The sequence below is a fragment of the Papaver somniferum genome, chromosome 7, assembly GCF_003573695.1.
Source record: "Papaver somniferum cultivar HN1 chromosome 7, ASM357369v1, whole genome shotgun sequence".
In the NCBI taxonomy this organism is placed as follows: domain Eukaryota; kingdom Viridiplantae; phylum Streptophyta; class Magnoliopsida; order Ranunculales; family Papaveraceae; genus Papaver; species Papaver somniferum.
In genome coordinates this window covers 232,617,288-232,638,114 of record NC_039364.1, presented here as the reverse complement: position 1 = coordinate 232,638,114, position 20,827 = coordinate 232,617,288, and the positions used below count along the sequence as shown (strand labels likewise).

General features: G+C 33.9%; 2 protein-coding genes across 2 annotated transcripts; one reads left to right on the top strand and one right to left on the bottom strand.

Moving 5' to 3' along the window:
* Positions 1 to 221: 221 nt before the first annotated feature.
* Positions 222 to 940, bottom strand: LOC113299834 (histone H2B.7-like). Its single transcript, XM_026548931.1, has one exon. The coding sequence runs from the start codon at positions 854 to 856 to the stop codon at positions 422 to 424; it is 435 nt and encodes a 144-aa protein (XP_026404716.1). The 5' UTR covers positions 857 to 940; the 3' UTR covers positions 222 to 421.
* A 1,602-nt stretch (positions 941 to 2,542) lies between these two features.
* On the top strand, positions 2,543 to 4,092 carry LOC113296108 (triosephosphate isomerase-like). The gene is made up of 5 exons (XM_026544446.1): positions 2,543 to 2,623; positions 2,715 to 2,811; positions 2,917 to 2,992; positions 3,780 to 3,864; positions 4,015 to 4,092. The coding sequence occupies exons 1-5, from the start codon at positions 2,543 to 2,545 to the stop codon at positions 4,090 to 4,092; spliced, it is 417 nt and encodes a 138-aa protein (XP_026400231.1).
* The last annotated feature ends 16,735 nt before the right edge of the window (positions 4,093 to 20,827 follow it).

Here is a 20,827-nt window from a genome sequence, read left to right as displayed (position 1 = left end):
ATATGCTATACATGTATTGATCTAGTAATACCAAAAAACCTTAAAGCCACTAGCAATTCACTAGTCCAGTGCAGAAAATCCAATCAACGGAATCTACAATACTCTATGTTTTACTTTAATTGTATCAATTAAAATGAAACAAATTGAGAAAAAAAACCATAAAATCATTAGCAAAATCATCATTCACGTTCCAAAATGTAATTCAGATAAACCACATTTCATAAACCGGTTTCATTTGATTCATTTTCAGAAATTAGATTAGACAATTGATTTCAGTGACAAGATATTTGGATTAGAAATTGAACACTTCTCATAATATTTGATATATTAACATATGAAACCCTAATTCAACCCCCAGATTGAAACCATAGAAACAAAAGAAACCCTCAATTTCTAAAACCTAAAAAAACAGAAACATCGATTAAGAACTAGTAAATTTGGTAACAGCTTTAGTACCCTCAGAAACAGCATGCTTGGCCAATTCACCAGGAAGAACAAGACGAACAGCGGTTTGAATCTCTCGAGAAGTAATGGTTGGCTTCTTGTTGTACCTTGCTAATCTGGACGATTCTGCAGCGAGTTTCTCAAAGATATCATTAATGAAACTGTTCATGATACCCATAGCTTTACTTGAGATACCAATATCAGGATGAACTTGTTTCAGTACTTTGAAGATGTAGATCTTGTAAGTCTCAACCGATTTCTTTGATTTTTTCTTCTTCTTGTCTGCTGTTGAAGCATCTTTGGTTGGTAATTTCTTCTCGGCTCTGGGTTTCTTCTCTGCTGGTGCTTTCTCTGCTTTCTTCTCTTCTGCGGGTTTCTTTTCTGCTGGCTTCTTCTCTGCTTTGGGTGCCATTGGATCGGAAACTTGAACGGGAAACTGAAAACTTTTAATTAGGGGGAGCGAAAGATTTTTCTAGGCAGATAAAAGAGGAAAAGATGGTGTGAAATGATACGGAGAGAGTTTGCGCATTTATATAGAGATCTGGTGGGATTTGATTGGTTTATTAGGTTTCATACGGATCGATGTATAAACCGTTGATTAAATTAATAGTAATGGAGGGCTCAGATAAGCAGAGATGTTAGTGGATATTGATTGGTTCACTTTGCGTGACACGGATCGATCCTAATATGAAGATGTGAAAAATCGTACAACCCCTTCCACCATCAACTCCATATTTTAGGAAAATGATACTGGTATGCCCAGAAAATCAAAAATTTTTTAGATCTGACCCATAATTAATTATTACGAATTTTAATAATGATAACATTACCCTTTACTATATATACAAGAGGAATCTCGGTAGATATTTTCATTTATCAATTTTCTTTCTCTCTCTTCTCCATTCTCTTTCTCTCTCGGTCCGGCAAAAATTATTTCTAGGTTTTAAATATCAGAAGATTAATGTTGAATGGCAACAATTTCATCAACAAATCTAACAAAACAGATAAGTTTCTCATCTCTATACTCGATTCAATTGAAATCTCGTCATGTTTTTAACAAAAATAAACTTATGAATGACTGATTTACGATTTCAAAACCCTAATTCATTTGATTTCACTTCGAATTTTTGATCCGATTTGGAGTCATAGTTTAGATCTATAATACTTTTATCATTCTCTTCAATTGGAACTAAGGTTTCAGAGTTTTTTTGTTTTTTTTACGAAATCTCTTTATTAGGATTTGTTGTTGAAATTTTGATCTAATCTTAAATCTAATTTCAGATTAATAATCATCGTGTTTTTATATTTCCACCCATATGAGATCATTGAAATCAGATAAACTTCAATCTATAGTGATTTTTTTTCGTTTGTTGTAATCATGTTTTGAAAATTTTATTTTGGATGATTCCACTCAGATCGAAGGAAAAGACCAATACGATTTTTCCTGAATCAACTGATCTCTAATCTAGGTAAGTTTTGATCGTTGTTGTTATTGTTGTTGCTCGATTTGTTTATTTTTCATATTTAAACTATCAGATTATTTAGATTTCAAGTATGTTATATGAAATGTTGATAGTTTCCTGTCATCAATTATTAAGAGTGTTCTGATCTGCAATTTTTTTTGTTTGTTTATTAGTAATTTTGAAAGCATCAAACTATTACATGTAAGTAACATGAAAACATGATTTAATTTGTGTTATGTTGGAAGTTCCTAATGCTTGCTACAAGGATGCTTGTTTACGAGTGTTTAGATTATGGAAATATGAAGTACTGGCTTGATTTGAGGATGTTTGTACTTTGATTTTGATTTGTCCATAGTTATACCTGTCATTTTCCTTGGTAACAGGATATATAACTTCTGATTACACATGCCATATGCATGTGTAACTTCTGATTACACATGAATTTTGTATGTGTAGTAGAAGATTACACATGCGTTTGTATGTGTGTCAGCAGATTTTAGTAGCACCAACTTGATTTGGGGATGTTTGTACTTTTATTTTGATTTGTCCATAGTTATGCATGTTATTTTCCTTGGTACTAGGATATGTAACTTCTGATTACACATGCCATATGCATGTGTAACTTCTGATGACACATGAATTTTGTATGTGTACTAGCAGATTACAATGTGTTTGTATGTGTGTCAGCAGATTTTAGTAGTGGCGGCGCTTTTGGAGTAGGTGGTCGTTTTTTTATATTCATAGAAATCTTGAACTAATTATGAAGTGGTATTCATTAATGAATCATTTGGAATTTGTAATTTTCAGGTGTCTATGTTTGAGGCAGTTGTGAAGCATGAGAACAAGGTTCAGAAGATATCACGACTTGATTTCATTTTTCACTACTTGTCTGTTTCTGCGTTTGGTTCGCTTGGATATAAGCAACATTAACATTTTACTGAAGTTCACAGTTGAGTTTTTTTTTTAGTTTGCTTATCTTCAGTCTTGGTCTACAAACAAAGTTGTGTAGTGGAGGTACAGGTTTTGGAGGAGGATGAGAAGGTAGTGGTGGTGGCCAGCAGCGGTTCATGTGTGTCTGCTGAAAGGTAAATATTGAGCAATATTCGTATCCATTTTTCTTTTGGCACTAGTTCATGTGTGTATACTGTATTGGTTCATTGTATTTATCAACAACATTAAGCATTGGTATGGACTATTAGCTTTTTAAGTATGATGCCTTCAGACTTTACAAGTACGCAAGTTATATGAATGTGTAGCTGCTAGTTACACATGCTAATTAGAACTGTAACTACTAGTTACACATGCTAATTAAATGTGTAACCGCCAGTTACACATGCTAATTTTATAGATCTAGGTATGGAGAAACTGATTTGAATCGAAACCTACATATAAGAGTACTGCTTTAGACGTGGAAGAGCTTGCTGACCAGTTGGGTCTAGGATCAAAATTCTATGTAATTGGATTCTCAATGTGAGGCAAGGGGACTTGGGGATGCCTCAAATACATCCCTCACATGTATGGTTTTGCACCTTCACTATTTATCTTTATTGAACTTGATTTGCTGAACAACTTTTGTTGCAGTTGACATTAGACATTTCTTATGAGTTTAGGTGTAAGACATTGGACATTTCTTTGCATTATATGGATGTGTAACTCTCAGTTACACAAGTCAGGTGCATTTGTAACTCTCAGTTACAGTATTCAAATGCATCTGTAACTCCTGGTTACACTATTCAAATGCATGTGTAACTCCTATTTACAGTAGTTAATCTTCTCACATCATGCATTCATGTTTTCTATCTTCTGGTCTGATACTAAAATACTGCTCAGGCATGTATGCATAAACAAAACTCGCATCCCTTGTTTATGCAGTATTGAGATGCTTTCCAGTTTAAACATCCCCTGGGTTATTCTCAACCTCTTTGAAAGAAGTGCTTTGCTAAATGAATCAAATGAGGTAATTAATTTTATTTATTTTTTTGCACAGAAGCTTAATTGTTATTGTTATGTACAACTCTTGTGGCACAACATCCTTTCCTTTGGGTTTTCTTAATTTTTATATAGTTCTGTAACATTGATTGGATGCTTTTGAAATATGGCTATGTAGTTCTTTAGAAAGAAAGTTGCATATGCACTTTCTCAAGGATTTAAGGTGATTGCTGGTGTCAGTGAGACTCTTGAATAACGAGGTGAGAAATGATGATTCTTATCTCTTTTATAGTTGAAAATGTGTGCTTTATAGGAGAGTTACACATGTCAGGTGCATCTGTAACTCTCAGTTACACGTGATATATGCATGTGTAACTCCTCTTTACACTAGACAGGTGCATGTGTAACTCCTAGTTACACATGCTAAGATAGGTTATCACGTGTCTTTTCTGTGATCTTTGTTCTATAATTTTGCCTTACAATTGTTGTATGATATTTATTTATTTTTCTTTTTGTTCATCCAACCTAATCCATGGATGTTTATTTCGTTGCAGATATGCAAGCATTTTGGAGTGAAGAAGACAAGAAGGAAAGGCAAAGATTTAAACTTCATAAAAGCTAATTGCTTAAATGTGGTAATGGTCTCGCTGGAATTGGAGTTGACGTTGAATACACAAATCACATGTGTAACTCTCAATTACACTAGATAGATGCATATGTAACTCTCAATTACACTAGACAGATGCGTGTGTAACTTCTAGTTACACATGCTAAGAAATTATTGTAACGTATTTTTAATAATTTTGGGCTTAGTTTTAAATTTTATTTAATTAGGGGCTTAGTTTTAAAATTCATTTAATTAGGGGCTTGACAATATATGTAAGGGTATGAATGTCTTTTAATAATTCGGGGCCTAGATTTAAACTTTTTTTAATTAAGGGCCTCATATTATGGGTTATCCATGGGTTGGGTCTTAGGCTACCATGGACGACCGACCCTGATAAGACTAATCCCTATGGGCTAGATTGAGCTGCTAGATTAGCCAAAAAGTGTTGCAAATCAAAAAAAAAGTGTGGGAAAAAAGTTAACACATGTACCTGCTACTTCTCTCTCCTAGCATTTGCTCGCAGTTCAACTAGCAGCTAGTTTCAAAAGCTGAACCGTTCAGCGCTCAAAAAGTAACCAAAACGATGAACCATTCAGCGTCGGGAGAAAATTTTCTGATCTAACGGCTGAGATTTAAAGCGTTGAACCGTTCAACGCTAGATGGTGGTCCCGCTGACGTGGTCTTCTAATCTAGTTGCTAGATTAGCCATCCCATAGGACTTAGGAGGTTGCCCTAGCTGACGTGGATCACCAATCTAGCTGCTAGATTAGAAGACCGTAGGGGTTAGCCTAAATAGAGAGGAAACAACTTGGAATTCCTATCTTTGACACTCCTATGTTCTAATTGTATGTTAAAGTCGTCCTCCATTAACCTAGGTTTATTCTGAGAAACATAATTTGGTTAAAGACTTCATTTAGGTATTCGTGAAGCCATGTCCGCCTATCTTTACCTTGATAGTTCGTGTATCCCGATCTCCTTCTTATTGATTGCCGAGTTTTTTGTCAATCTCCAATCAACAATGAGATAGATAGAAGTCACAAAGTTCTCTTCGTCTTAAACTTTGTGATTCCTTAAGATAGATATTTAAAACTCTTCTTTGTTGATCGGTTTAAGATTGTTCTTGAGAGGTAGTTAATATTAGAGGCTTCTCAGCTAACTGAGTGTAGGTATTCTGAATTCATGAGGCTTGCTAGATTTGTTTATTGCAAACAGATATCCAAGCCTTGATTTGAAAGATATAAAAGGGAAATCAAATATGCTTATGTGTAAGAGGCATATTGGTATCAAAAGTCTTCATACGGGTTGAAGCAACTCTTATATAAAGGACGTCATCTAAGGAAGTCAATTATGTAGGGTATTACGAGCTTCAACAGATGTAATGAGCACGATTGCAGCTGAATTTCTTGGGGTTAAATCGGTCTCAACTATATTCGAGTCTGAAGTCTGATAGTAAGTTAGTGGCGGTAGCGGCTTAATATAGTTTGCTGTTTAATGGACGAGGTCCCGAAGATTTTCCATAAGTGCAGATTTCCTTGTTAACAAAATTCTTGTGTGTGTATGCTTTTTACTTTTCCTCATCTTTTGATTGTTAAAAGTACTACACAGGTTCATACTCCTACTAAACGAAAAGGTTGGTGGTGTACTTGGTACCCTCTCCTTTTTAATCCGGTTCTTAACTGGGTATTCTCATGTTAAAGCATTTAATTATCCATTTCATTGTCTCTCTCAATTATTATTCTTGTTAACGTCTCATTTTCTTGTCATGTTAGATACTTAATTTGTTTATACCGTAAGTTTCATTTAAATTATTGGTTTCATTATGATTTTGTGGTTTATTTTAATCTATACCTCGTGATAAAGCTATAATCATATTTATGTACATTTCTTGGGTTCATTTTACATTTCAATTGTTACTTGAAATGTTCGGTTATCTACTGACAGTCAAAAGTTTCCATCATCTAGACACCAGTAACTGTTGTTTTTTATAAATCTTAACTTAGAACTACGCTCTTCTTTGACCAAGAGGAGCCACAGTTGTCTTGGTTTTAAAAAGGGTCACTATTTGAGAAGTATCTAGCTGAAAGAACTTTAACCCATATGTCTTAAGATCTAGTGCACACTTTTCTAGTTTACTAAGTCAGGGATGCTATGTTAAAACAATGCAAGTCCCTAAATATCCTAGACCGACATCTTCTTTATCCTTACACAGAGTGTTAGAGCATTGCTCGGTCGAACTCACAAGTATTGATATATCAAGCTTGTTGTCAAATTTAGTTGTCAAAACTATATCTTGATTTATAGTCTACAATTAGTCAAGTCTCGGTCTAAGATAGAGGTAGTTGAGAAACGAACCAGTCATCATTTGCGTTCTACCGTTTGAAGGCGAAGATCAACCGAAGCTTTTGGAGAACTTCATCAATAAAAGGTAAATGAAGAATGAACCACCTATTTCTCAAGTTATTTTCACCTTTCTATCCTTGAGACGATTGTCTAAGCTTAATGAAAATTTGTTCATACTTGATCAAATTCGGTGGAGAATATTTTATTGTTTTGGGCCATTTCTTGATTCAAGTTTTGAAAAAGCGGGGGTCTATCAACCACACCCAATATTTCGTTCGTCATTCTGTATGGACTAACTCCAATATAATTCCAAGAGAATCAACTAGACAGTCATACTCTATCAAGGAAAATATATCCAAGAGTTATATCTCAATTTCTCAATATAATATGCGATCGAACATATAGAGATCTGTGAGCCTGATTGATATGAGAAATAACTTGAACGGTATCAAAAACCAATGTTCAAGTGTCAATTAATTTCAATCAACAACCAAAGGTCTAATTTACCAATTGATTGAGTTGTGCACAACCTGTGATATTTCAATTATATAAACAAATATAATGCGGAAAAGAAATAACACTGAACATCACACTGTACTAAGCACAAATGCAGAAAACCCCGGGACCTAGTCCAGATTTGAACACCACACTGTATTAAGTCGCTACATACACTAGCCTACTAAAAGTTAACTTCAGACTGGAATGTAGTTGAGCCCTAACCAAGTCTCACGCCGATTAAGGTACAGTCGCGTTCTTTACGCCTCTGAATCCCAGCAGGACTCTACGCACTTGATTCCCTTAGCTGATCTCACCCACAACTAAGAGTTTCTACGACCCAAAGTCGAAGACTTTATAAACAAATCTGTCTCCCACGGAAAAGTCTATTCTGATATATAAATCTGTCTCCCACAGAAATACCTACGAAGTTTTTGTTTCGTATTTTGATAAATCAAGGTGAACATGAACCAATTGACAATCTGGTATTATATTCCTAAAGAATAACCTAGAAATATCAATCACCTCACAATAACTTAACTATATGGTAGTAGAACAAGTTATTGTGGAATCACAAAGAATGAGACGAAGAGCTTTGTGATTACTTTTTATATCTTACATATCGTAGATAAATCTCGAGCCAATCTTAGAGAAGATAGTACTCAATACAATAGAACAAGTAAGATCAGAACACACAACTACAGAGAAAATAGTTGGGTTTGGCTTCAGAATCCCAATGAAGTATTCAAGTCGTTAACCTATAATAGTTTTAGGAAAAACCTAGGTTAAAGGAGAATCGACTCTAGTACGCAACTAGTATCACCCAGAAGGTATGGGGATTAGGTTTTCCAGTTGCTAGAGTTTTCCCTTATATAGTCTTCAAATCAGGGTTTGATAACTTATAAACAAAGCAATCAATATTCACCATTAGATGAAAAACTGATTTAAGATTCAAGCTAAGTTTACTTAAAACCAAAGTTATATCTCTCCACCGTTAGATGGTCTTAGCTTGTTACACACAAATGAAATATACCTTCACTTAGATATGTGTAACCATACCTAAACGTATATTAAGTTGGCTCAACAATAGTTAACCGAAGTTAGCCATATGAACACTTTTGTATCAACCACATTTATCTAACACTTCTAGATCAAATGATAATCAAATGAATCTAATTGTGTTACTCATAGAGTTGTTCAATTATTTATATGCTCATAGAAGTATACAGATTTGATTCAAGAGAATCAATTCATGAACATTTAGCCACGATTTGCAAAGATTGCATTCCTTAATATATAAATGTATTTTTTCATGAGTATAAAATCATACTTAACCGATTTTAAAACTTAACCACCTAAGTTTGCAAACGGGTACGCAAACTTAAGTTCCAGACTTTTGGTCTTGGCCGATAGTTCGTAAACGGGTAAGCATATGGTCGTTCCAGACCTCAACTCAGGTAAAACCGTTCGCATACTGGTATGAAAACTTGGTTCCCGGACTTTGACAGTTAAAACCGTTCACATACTGGTATGCAAACTTGGTTCCCGGACCTGAATCATACCACAACATTTTGCATACTGGTGTGCATAATGTGCTATATCCAGATAATGGTTAATTGTTCTAAACTCCCATTTCAATCAGTGAAACATCCTTAGAAGACGACAATAGCTGTCTCACACAAACTATTATCTTATAAGTAATTTTCAAGCCATCGAATGATCAATACAAAACATTCCGAGTCGACATCAAATGACTGTCTCACACAAATCATGTAAGATGTTTCAAGACAATTTTCACATGATCATCTTTTGACTTATTATTTAGTTCCCAATAAATAAATTGTTTCCAACGAAAACTCGTCAAGAATAATGATGAACGTAGATAAAGCAAAAAGCTTTCCAACACATATTTCGAGAAAGATATAAGTGATTTAAATCAGCTCGAAATATCAAATGTATATAATGTAAAAGTCTATATAGATATACGATTTAGTCTCATTAGGATACATAATAGAATATACTTTTGAGTGATAAATAAGTATTAGTCTTCACATACCCTTTGTTGATGAAGTTCTTCCAAGCTCTCCTCAGTAGATCTTCGTCTTCAATCGATGAACGTCGTGAAGTCTAAAGATCAACTATACATTCTATCCTAATCCGAGACATAGATACAAGTAGACTAGAAATCAAGACTATAGTTTTGATCACCTAAACTTGACAAACAAGCTTGAGATAGAAATGCTTGCGAGTTCGACCAAACAGTGCTCTAACAAGTTTATCATTCGAAAATTGCCCGAAACAATGATATGTGTCATTGATGTTATTCAGGAATGTCTCGAATTAATTTAGAGAAATATAGAATTATTATATTTGAAATACAAGACAGTTTTATTAGTCTTACAAACTGGGAAAATAGTTATATGTCTGAAGCCGTATTACATACACGTAGTGGAGTAGATATATATCGACTTTCATATTTGTGTGGTACGCATATTCGTATGCACATCATAGGAAAATATGCTTGTTTCATGATCCAGGTAGGTATGTACAAACCAATGTGGAACTGTGGTAAGGGAACCGAGTTAAAGTATTCAAACATGTAGGCGAACCACTACAGTTCTATGTTCTAGAACCAGTTTATTACCCAAACTGATACGCAAACTGAGAAGGTTATGTGAACTCCGGAACCGGTAAAGGTCTTAAGTTTGCAAACTGGTACGTGAACTGAAAAAGTTCTGTCAACTCTGGAACTTTGTTTTGCTTCTAAGTTTGCAAACCGGTTCGCGTACCTTGACTCATCCGATTCACGAACTACTCAAGTATTTTTACTTTGTGCATTTACCAAATATGTCGATTATGATTCAATTGGGATTATTTCCTGAGATAATTTGCAGCTGATCAATTCTCTAATTAACACTAGATTCATTTGATCACATGATTGTGACTCAAGATCAATGTCATTGTGTTCATGGAAATGAGTGTTAAGATTTTAAGTTCAAACCGGCTAGTTTCGGCTAACCATGTTGGACATAGTCTTTATACACAATTCGGTTACGTTTTACCTAACTAGAGTTTATATCTTGTTTATGTGAATAAGATTCAAAGCTTTCATCTAACGCTGAATATTGTTTGCTTGGATCCAAAGTTATCTTAGCTTAATCCTAAAGGAACATAGGCTTTGAAGTCTATATAAGGGGAACTCTTGGAAACTGGGATCTTTGAATCTCGACAATACTTTTTGGTGTGTCCTAGTTGTATCTAGAGTTGTCCTCTCCAGAAACCTATTTAGGGTTTAGCGACTATCAAAGACCTCATTGGGATTCGTGAAGCCAGGACTAGTTATCTTTTATTTTGATAACTTGAGTATCCTGATCTTGTTCGATTGTTGATTTATCACTTGATCAAGATAGATAAAAATCACAAAGTTCTCTTTGTCTCAATTTTTGTGATTCCACAAGTTTTATACTTGTGAGGTGAATAATAATCTAGGTTGCACTTCGGGTTACATAAGTCCGGATTTTGAGAGTACCCATACTTTTGTCAAGTTCCTATCGATTTCTATCACCTGGATCTTACGTTTGATCTGATCGTCCGCTTCGATCGTAAATTAGGAAATCAATTATATATGCTTAATCTGTGGGAGGTAGATTTTGTTTAAAGTCTTCAATTGAGTTGAAACAACTCTTAGTTGGTGTGAGATCTTCTAAGAGAATCAATTGCGCGGAGTCCTGCTGGGATTCAAGAGGTGTAAGGAGTACGAATGTACCTGAATCAGTGGTAGACTGAGTTCGGCTCAACTACATTCCAGACCGAAGTTCATTGGTAGTAGACTGGTTTCTGTAGCGAATTAATACAGTTTTATTTTCAATATGGACAAGGTCCAGGGGTTTTTCTGCATTTGCGGTTTCCTCGTTAACAAAATTTCCGGTGTTTGTATTATTTATTTTTCTGTATTATATTGATTATCTTTATAATTGAAATATCACATGTTGTGCGTTGATCAATCACAGTAGATAGGTATGACCTTATTTGTTGGATAAGACTTGATTGGTCCTTGGATATAGGTTTTTGGGTATCGTCCAAGAACTCTCTTTGAGATTAGGTTCACAAATTCAATTCTGTAAATGTTCTAATCACAAGAGAGATTGAGATATAACTCAAGACACTTTCCTTGATTGAGTTTTAACTCTCGGATTTATGTTGAGTTTGTCCATACAGATTGCCTACGAAAAAGTTGGTGGTATATTTTGGTACCCCAGTGTTTTCACAGACTTTTACACACAGTGATGTGAAAACCTTTATTGACATCTTTATTCCTCAAAAATATCGACTGCACATATTCCACATTCTTAATAGTGGTGTCAGGTGATTTAAAATAAATCATATGGTGGACAGGCAAAGCATTAAGCAAGTTGTTAACCATATAGTTTTCCTAGCTTCTGAAAGGTTGGTGGCCTTCTATTTATCTTAGTCTATTTTTCATATAATCAAGAACTTTTCTATTCCTTATTGATAAACAAGGGCATACCAAGATAGTTTTCTTTAAGATCCATTTGTTTGACTTGCAAAATGCCAGCAAGATCAAAACAAACAGTAGAATCTAATTAAATTTTGACGAAATAGACTATAGACTTATTAAAACTGATTACTTGATTAAAAAATTTAATGGTGTACTTGAGTCAATTATAATCTTAAATCAAAGATCCTTTCACGTAACCCGTGCGTTATCATTTACATTTAGAAAATACTACTTATATATCATCGAAGTTGACATGTTTCTAGTTTCCGTAAATCTTAATTAAGGCAATGAGGAAATAATGATATTTTATGTTTTTTTTTTTAAATTTTATCCTTATTGATAACAAACAGTATAATTTTGAATTGACAAATTTCTCAAACTATTCCATAAATATTTGTAAATTTATACCGTGGAAAAGTATTTCATACATCTACATAACGAAATATAAACATTATTATCAAATAATACATATTTCGTGTACTAAGATTTGATAACAACAACCAATGAAAGGCTAATTTAAGAAGTACGACATTTTCTAATGATAAGGGACAACTCTAGAAGGAAACTTTTTAAAATGATTTCAAGTTACCTCTAAGATTTAATAACAATAACCAATGAAAGGTTATATCTATCATCGATACTTCCACAAATCTATTGAATGTAAAATAACTCTAATACCACTGAAACAAGTTTATATGAAAATTTTAAATCTCTAAATCCAATACCGTCGAAACTACTTTATATGAAAAATTTAAATCTCTGCAATAAGTAAGTGTAACCCTTATAGCTTATAATAATAATAAATAATCCTAAGCGAGATCGAAAAAATAGTGAAACAAGCAATGGACAACGAGTTAATATATAATACACTAAAGTGAATGGATGTCCTAATTTAATTTGTTTGCCTAAAATATTTTTTTACAAATATTCACAAATTCATTTTATTTCAAGATTATGACTTTTATTCTTTGATTGTTTTAGGCTATGTCTGAAAAGGCGAGGGTACCCAAATATACCTCAAGCTAAAACTTTTCCTACCTATAATTCCTTTCTCCGAAAGTGGTTGTCTATAGACTGAGTCGAGCAAATACAACTAATCGGTTTACACTTCGTGTGATCATCCATGGATATACGAGATCGAGACAATACAACAACGAAGTATGCTACTTGATAAAAAGGTTCGGACTTAATCAAACACAATAGGATTCACTTATCAAGTAAATATGAATCAACGTTTGTGTAATTTATTTTAATTATAATAAAATAATTATAATGCGAAAATATCTCGCAAATGCAGAAAAACCCCGGGACCTTGTCTAGAATTGAATACTCTCAGGATTAAGCCGCTACACAAAATTACACCTAACTTCGTATAGTTGAGACCAAGCAACTAAACCTATAATTCACCTAGTTCCGTATGTATTCCCATGCCTCCGACCTTAGTCACGTACTTGGAACAATTCCTTTGGTTCGTATTCCAAACAGTAAAGGAACAGCAAATCTGTTTGGTATCAACTCTATTCAACCAAGTGATATGAGTCGGACAAAGGCTCTTTCGTTTATTGTTGTTGTAATTTCAATGCGGTAAATACGGTGTTCGTTGCTCGGACTTGAAAAGAAAATAATTTTTAGACTTAGTAAAAAATTAAAGATAAAACAAATTAAATTCAAAGGTGATGTAAATATTATGGAAAGACCAGGGGTTAGGATTTCACCATTCACCAAAATTCATGTGATTCAATAATATATTATCATGCAATTCTAGACGTTATAATTCAAATCAAAAACAATTGTGATTCTAATCATTGCCTAAATCAGATTTTCAAAACATCCATTGTTAATCGCAAGCATGAAATATCAAAAGCAATAAACCAAGCATATTTCATCAAGAGAAAACACAATTAATTAATAAAAATCATTTATTCAATTTTCATTCGGTGCAATTAATCATAAAAGGATTGCATAAATAAATATAAATGAATTTTACCACATAACTTTTGGAAGAATGGCTTCCTCCATCACCCCTGGGATTGGGTTTTAGCTACTCATAATAATCATGTTCTCAAAATACATACTTGATGCTCAAAATATGATTAAAAGAGTGAAAAATATAAAACAGTGGTTCTGTGACCCACAAAATACGTCCAGAAAGAAACGATACCAGTGAGCTGCAGTAAATAAACGACACCCCGATGCTGCTGTTGACGCTGCAGAAAATAAGACTGCTCTGAGCAGTCCGTTCTTCGTGTTCTTCAAGGTCCTCTAATGGCAGCAGCAGCAGCAGGTGGGAATTGCTGTTAATCCTTCTTCTTCGCTCCTCTGCGTCCCAATTCTCTCCTACCGGTTTCCAAAAAACTTCAATGACTTAAACCCAACTATTTATAGGCTTTGAATCACCTTGAAACTCGATCAAACCCCTTGGAAATCTCCATTATTCTTTACGGGTTGTTTGAAGAATAATCCTCTTCTTGTTGTGTTCCCGGCTGTTTTTAGCTATTCTCTCGACTCAAATATCTTCTAGTACTTGGACTCAACTGTTTTGAAGTATATTCCACGCAAGAATCTCTCCCAAATCTTTCAAACCAATTCAAAACCCTAAACAGGGACCGTGTTGCTGTCTTGACTTTGTGTGGATTTTCCGACCTACCCAGCCCAATTGGATGGGTCTAGATGATTGCATTAGGCCTTTTATGTCTCCTAGAGTCCGTAGGTACCAAATATGCTCATTGAATCTCCTCCTAAGTCGCTCAAATCTCTGCTCAAAAACTGTTGTCGCTGCTGCCTATTCTTCCCGCCAATTTCTGTTTTGAATTTTGAAGATGACCTCCCCCTATCCAGTTCCGGTGTCCCATTAGTACATGCCCTGAAATGGGGTGCCCCTTATTAATTAGGTTATCCCTTATCCAAAGTGAGAGTCCGTATAGTAATTTTCTCCCACGAGCGCAAAAACCACTTTTTAGCCAATTTCGCCGCAAAAGCTTATTTCTCCAAAAATACCTACAGGGACATAAAAAGCCATAATAAATATAAAATCGAGCACTAATAATATATACAATTAAGATTATATAAGACACATAAATGTGCCTATCATTTATCTTAACATAAACTCCTTCGTCAGGTTCTTAGATCTAACTTATATTCAATTACCGAAGTAATTGTTTAAGATTAAGCCAACAACACTATTAATCCAAAGAATTGTGTTGATGTTGATCTACTCAATTAATCAATCCAATCTATCACAAAGATAAACCGATTATTAATTGGATCCTCTTTTACCGAAACAAGTATTGTGCACACCAAAGATTATGAACTCACAAATCAGAAATCTTCAATATCTTCTTCGTCTTCAAATATTCTTAGATCTTCAATAAACACCCGCACACAATCACTTGAATCTCTTGTGATCAATCACGCACAGAAAAGAGTCTGTTAACAATGGATTATCACAAGATCGCCTTTAGAACTAACAACAGTCTAAAGATCCCTGTCGAAACTTCGAACTAGTTTGAGTGAATCTTATATCAGAAGAGAAGATTCTCAAGCATAAACAAACTATGTGCAATCAAAGTTCAACCACCGTTAGTCAATTAAATCAATCGAAAACACAAGATAAACCGCAATTATCTAGTTTCCCACCAACGGTACTAATAAAGCTTCTCAATCCCAAAGAAGACTTTAAACTGAGCGGTCGTAAGAGATTTCGCCTAATTAGGTTACTCTCCTCTCCGAATAGGCGGCTTCACCAGTAACAACACAACCGAGGAAGTTTGTTGTCAAGAAGGATTAGTTTGCTAGAAATGCAAACTTCAAGTATTTATAGACAAGGAAGTTTGGACACCAAGGAATTTTCAAAACCGAAAATATTCTCAAGATATTCATTAAAGCACAAATTCGGTTTCCGTAATTCCTGGAAATGCTCTGTCCAAAAATAATGATCGAAATCTCTCGGAATATCTCTAATTAGTAAATGCACATTACTAATTCTTATTTCCCTACAAAATGAAGTTAAATACCTTAATTAAAATATTCTTAACTTATTTATGTTTCGATCCTGGGATTCTCTTCCGTTAGCTATTAAGGAATAACTTTGAACAATTAAAGAAATAAACATTCATAGCACGTATTCAAAGTATGTCGACATCTTAACTTTGTAAGTTCTCTTTCACACTTACAACCCTGAAACCGATTTGCCACACTTCCAAACAAGTTTAGAAATATGACTTTCAAGAACTATGCGATTGATCAAATAACATTCAATCACAATCATGGTTTAACGGTTCTACCAAAACAAGTTTCGGTTCTACCTTCCATGTGAGTAATGTGCATAGTCACACTAGCTTTCGAAAATTCAGTTGACTAGGTACTAGGATCGGTTCCCCACACATATATGGTATCTAACTTATATGTGTTGCACATGTCCATAGGATCGGTTCCCCTTTTCCTAAAAACGTGTTGCACATGTCCATAGGATCGGTTCCCCTTTCTGCTATAAACCTTGCTGCGCCTCATACAAGGATCGGTTCCACTTTGTGATGTATTGCACCTCTTACTAGGATCAGTTTCCCTTTCCCATATTTGGTCAAACAAAAAATCACAAATCCGATCATACCATCTCAGGTGATTACTTAAGATCGGTTTCACTAATAAAAGTCATACAAATACATAAGTCAGGCCTTTGTGAATAGTTCTACCAAGAACACAACAAGTCGTGAACGGTTATATCAATCACACATATTGGTTGTTCATAAGATATGCAATGATAACAAAACCAATAATGCCTGGAGATTTCCTTTTCGACTCACAAACAAGTTTATGAACTTGCTTCCTTAGAACACATGTAAAACATTGTTCCCTAGGATGAAATCCTCACCTCATACCCATGCATAATCACAATAGCATTCAAATGATTATGGCGATGTCTTATCTACAAAGTTTAATGGTTAAACAATAAACCTCGTATTGTATTCCTTAATACTATGTCTATCTAGAGTTTAAATATGCTTCGCGGTTTTGTTTTCAATATGCACGACTTGAAAGATACGTTAGGAAATGAAACAGTTCAAGTCAAATATCACTAACCTCAAGTGGAAGGATGATTGTTGTCGTTGTAGATCCTTGCTTCTTCACATCTTCAAGTCTTCGCAATACTTGTAAAGTCTCAAATCCTAATACTTTCAAGCTAACCTATACGAAGTTGACTCTAGTACATAATCAAGCGACTCTTAACATGAGTTTTGATTCACTAAAATATGACAACCAAACTTGACATACCAACGCTTGGTGGGTTCAACCGAGCTATGCTCTAACAATGTATAAAAATTGGAAAAGAAGATTTCCACATATATATGAAATAATACTAAAGCATTTGTTTGATAAATTGCAACAACCATATATCTTGAGTTATGAATAATAAATGCATGGGTTACCTATAAGAAAAAGTCTACATCAGTCTTAGTTTTAAATGGGTTACCAAAATAGTGGATTCACCCATAGGACAGTCTTAATTTTTACATTGGATTTTAAGATTTATCTAATCGGTACTATGCACAAAAATATGACTGCTTTAAGGTTTTGATATCTTACCATAAAATTGAAAAATGTTTAACATGACCATTATAGTCATGACCTTCGCCAAAAAAGAAAAAGGAATAAAAATAAATTATAGCTATCTTGATTAGGAACACATATGTATTGTTGTAGCTATGTATTAGATTTTACAGATATGTACACTAACCATATACTAATGAATTTTTTTATAAACTATATAAACACATGTCTACCCAATTTTATTAATGCAATAATTCTAAAACATATATATTGTGAGTAATGGTGATTGATTCATTGTATCAACTTATGACCAAGTACAAAACAACTTTTCAGTAGTAAATTCCATGAATGACACCAGAGGCAGTAAATAGGAACAAACTCGGCCGAGTCACCTAATGTAACAGAGCAAATACAACAAATGATTTAACAAGTTTTATTACAATTTCACGCCAAATCAATGCCAGTTTTTCAATACGAGAATTGTAAAATAGATTATATATTTCGTGACTAACAATGAGAAAAGAAGAGATGTTTCCAGTCCGTCTATTTCTTTTAAGGTCCAGACTTAACTATCACTACAATAAATAAAATAACTTTAACAAGTAATCATCAAACATTTATTTATTGTATATATATGAAAAAACTATCGTAAATGAGATTACAAGTATCTATATTTTACTTGTGAAGAATTGAATAGGTATGGATGCTAAAATATAGGTATATAAATCAAGATGCATTAAACAACAGTTGATATGTCATAGCATATAACGAGATGGCCTCCATTTAAGTTCGTTGAAGGAAAATAAAAGTTTTTATATGGACGTAGTCTAAAAAGTTAAAAACTGATTGTTTCTATGGATATATATTTTGAATAACACTTTTCGCAAGCATAATATTGTTGATAATAAATACTTAAAATTCGAATGCTTGGCACCACTAGATCCATTACCTTGGATGGAAGCAGTTTAGTTGCAAAACATATTGGCAGAATGCTGAATACTCAGGTAGTTGGCCATTTTAAATCATTTTCCACTATTTGCCTCCAGGAAAACGCATTAAAATCTTTTACTTTTTTCCAATTAAAAAAAATATCATTTTCCACCTATAGTTCTTATTTTAAGCACTATTCTGGGAACTGATAGATAGTCAATACTTACTTCAAACCGATAACAATGTCTAGCATTTATTCATAAAAATTAGTCGAAAAAAAAACCTTACTCCCCATGGAAAATCTAACCTCCTTTTTATTATTTATTTTGCATATATTAATCAGATGTTGTTGAAAAAAACAAGTGGGGACTTGGAAACTGTTGAGCAGTCTTCTGAATATGTTTGTAGATACTTTACACCTCTTAGACAAAAATCAGAAGTGGAGTTCTTGTTGGCTCGATGGGATAACAAGAAAATGGTATAATGTAATATCAGTTCCAAATCTCTCATACAACCCCAAAATAATCGATAGAGGTTGAACCCATTTCTTTTAACACGTTTTTGTTTTTCATAGGAGGGTCCACTGGTTCTTTGCTACGCGAATCAGACATTCTATTCTAAGGTGAAGAAGCACAAGCACAAAGCCCACAACGAGTAAGTAAATTTCATTTTCAATCTTCTTAGAAATTATATTATTAATTAATAAGTTAACATCTACAGTGAAAAATATAAACCCATGATGAAAGAAGAAGAGGTGGAGAGAATAACTGAACTTTCAATCCTGGGAGGTGCAAGAGGTTTCTGGAGAACATAAGGGGCAATGGATCATAATTCTTTTTCTTACCAAAGTTAGACTATTCAATTAGTATTAAGAAATCTCTAAATCACAAAATTATTGTGTTTTTGTAGTTTGGAACAAATATAGAGGAATAATTATAAAAAAAGGGTAGTCAATGATTGATTTGGTGATTAAATACAAATTTTCAGTAGATAATCTTCAAAAACCTGCCCGATAACTCTTCCACGAAAACTTCTCTATTGGATTTTTTTTGCCCGTATTATTTTTTCCTGCAAAGGAGTTCTCCAGGGTTTTAATTTGATTTTTATGAAATCTAATCCATGCGAGAAGATGGATTTGAACTCGAAGAAAGTTTTATATCTAATTTGATTATTTTGTTTTGAAATCTTATTATTTTATTCTTATAAACTAAAAACACACTCAAAATTGTGTCAACAAAAAAAGACACCGAAAACTTTTTCGCAAGTTTTTGTACTACCTTTCTTGTTTTTTTTTATGTGGCTTTTATTATCAATATCATTACCTCATGGTTGTACGAATTAAGTTGCTGATCTCTTATATTGAAGCTTGTCAAATCCAAATACGAAGCTTTGAGGATTTTGGCAGTGAATTTAGAGCAAGAACTATGGTGATCTTCACTAGCCATTCTTGACTAAAATCTAGCGATAATCAATTATTATGGTAGCAACATTGCTAGACTTATTGTAGGAGTTATAGCTAAGTCATGCTCGATGAAAAGTACACAGTTGTAGTGCTAGTTAGCTCGCCGAAGCCAGGTTTTTGCTATGCGTGGAGACTTGTTACACTTAGATTTCTGTCGGAAACTAATTTTAGTACTTGTTTGACCTTTTTTTTTTTCTCACACTCCTCCACATTTGATTTTGGCCTTCCATTTGATAATAACGGCTCTATCTTATGAGTTGTTGTATCCCAACGTGTATGTTTTTGAGAAATTTAGCCATTTTGCTGTACAACAAATTAGGTCATTCTTCTCAAATATAAATTAACCCCAATTAATTAAGTATTCATTGATTTTTTTCTTCTTCCTCTAATACTCAAATTGTCTCTCATTTTGATTAACTATAGTAAGGAATTTTACTTCCAGGGGTAGTTTATTAATCTCGCAAAAATGTTATATCTGCATAGTTGTTGACGGGTGTTGTTTCTGGGTAAGCAATGATAATTTTTTGGGAACGAATTCATGGAATCTTTGTCCAAATTATCATAAATGAACATGGAAGAGATAACAAATAATTACAAAATAGGTTTGGTATAATTACAAAAGATGCGAGAGTGTACATGGGAAATCTTTTTGTTCTTTACCAAAATAAGAGCCGTGTTTCGCACGTTAAATTGGCAAGTTATTTTATTGAATTTATTCAATTTAACTTATTAGTAATGATTAACTTGGATTTATCATATAAAAGGGTCATGAAAACATGTATGGTAGAAGGTTTGGGTCGTGAAATATGTTGTAAATGCCTTAGAGGAACTGCAGTGGTGCGATCAAAACCAAAGACTAAAAAAAAAATCAAATTTGGGTTTAGTCCGTCGTGTGGCGTAGAGGGAGAAGAGTAAATTGGTCGCGCGTTGATATAAAGTTCGCACGGACATCGAGTGTTGGTAAAGTTTACGCCTGGAATCCGGCGTTGGTAAAGATAACGCCTGACGTGGGGCGTTTGTAAAGATTACGCCTGAAATCAGGCGTTAATAAAGATTACGCTCCGGGGAATTCAAACAAAAATAAAAAAAAA

Bases quoted from the DNA above. Each gene is read 5' to 3' on its own strand.
- LOC113296108 (XM_026544446.1), top strand. From the start codon at position 2,543: ATGAATTTTGTATGTGTACTAGCAGATTACAATGTGTTTGTATGTGTG. The intron at 2,624-2,714 runs GTAGGTGGTCGT...TGTAATTTTCAG, and splicing joins GTAGTGGCGGCGCTTTTGGA to GTGTCTATGTTTGAGGCAGT. The intron at 2,993-3,779 runs GTAAATATTGAG...TTGTTTATGCAG, and splicing joins TCATGTGTGTCTGCTGAAAG to TATTGAGATGCTTTCCAGTT.
- LOC113299834 (XM_026548931.1), bottom strand. From the start codon at position 856: ATGGCACCCAAAGCAGAGAAGAAGCCAGCAGAAAAGAAACCCGCAGAA.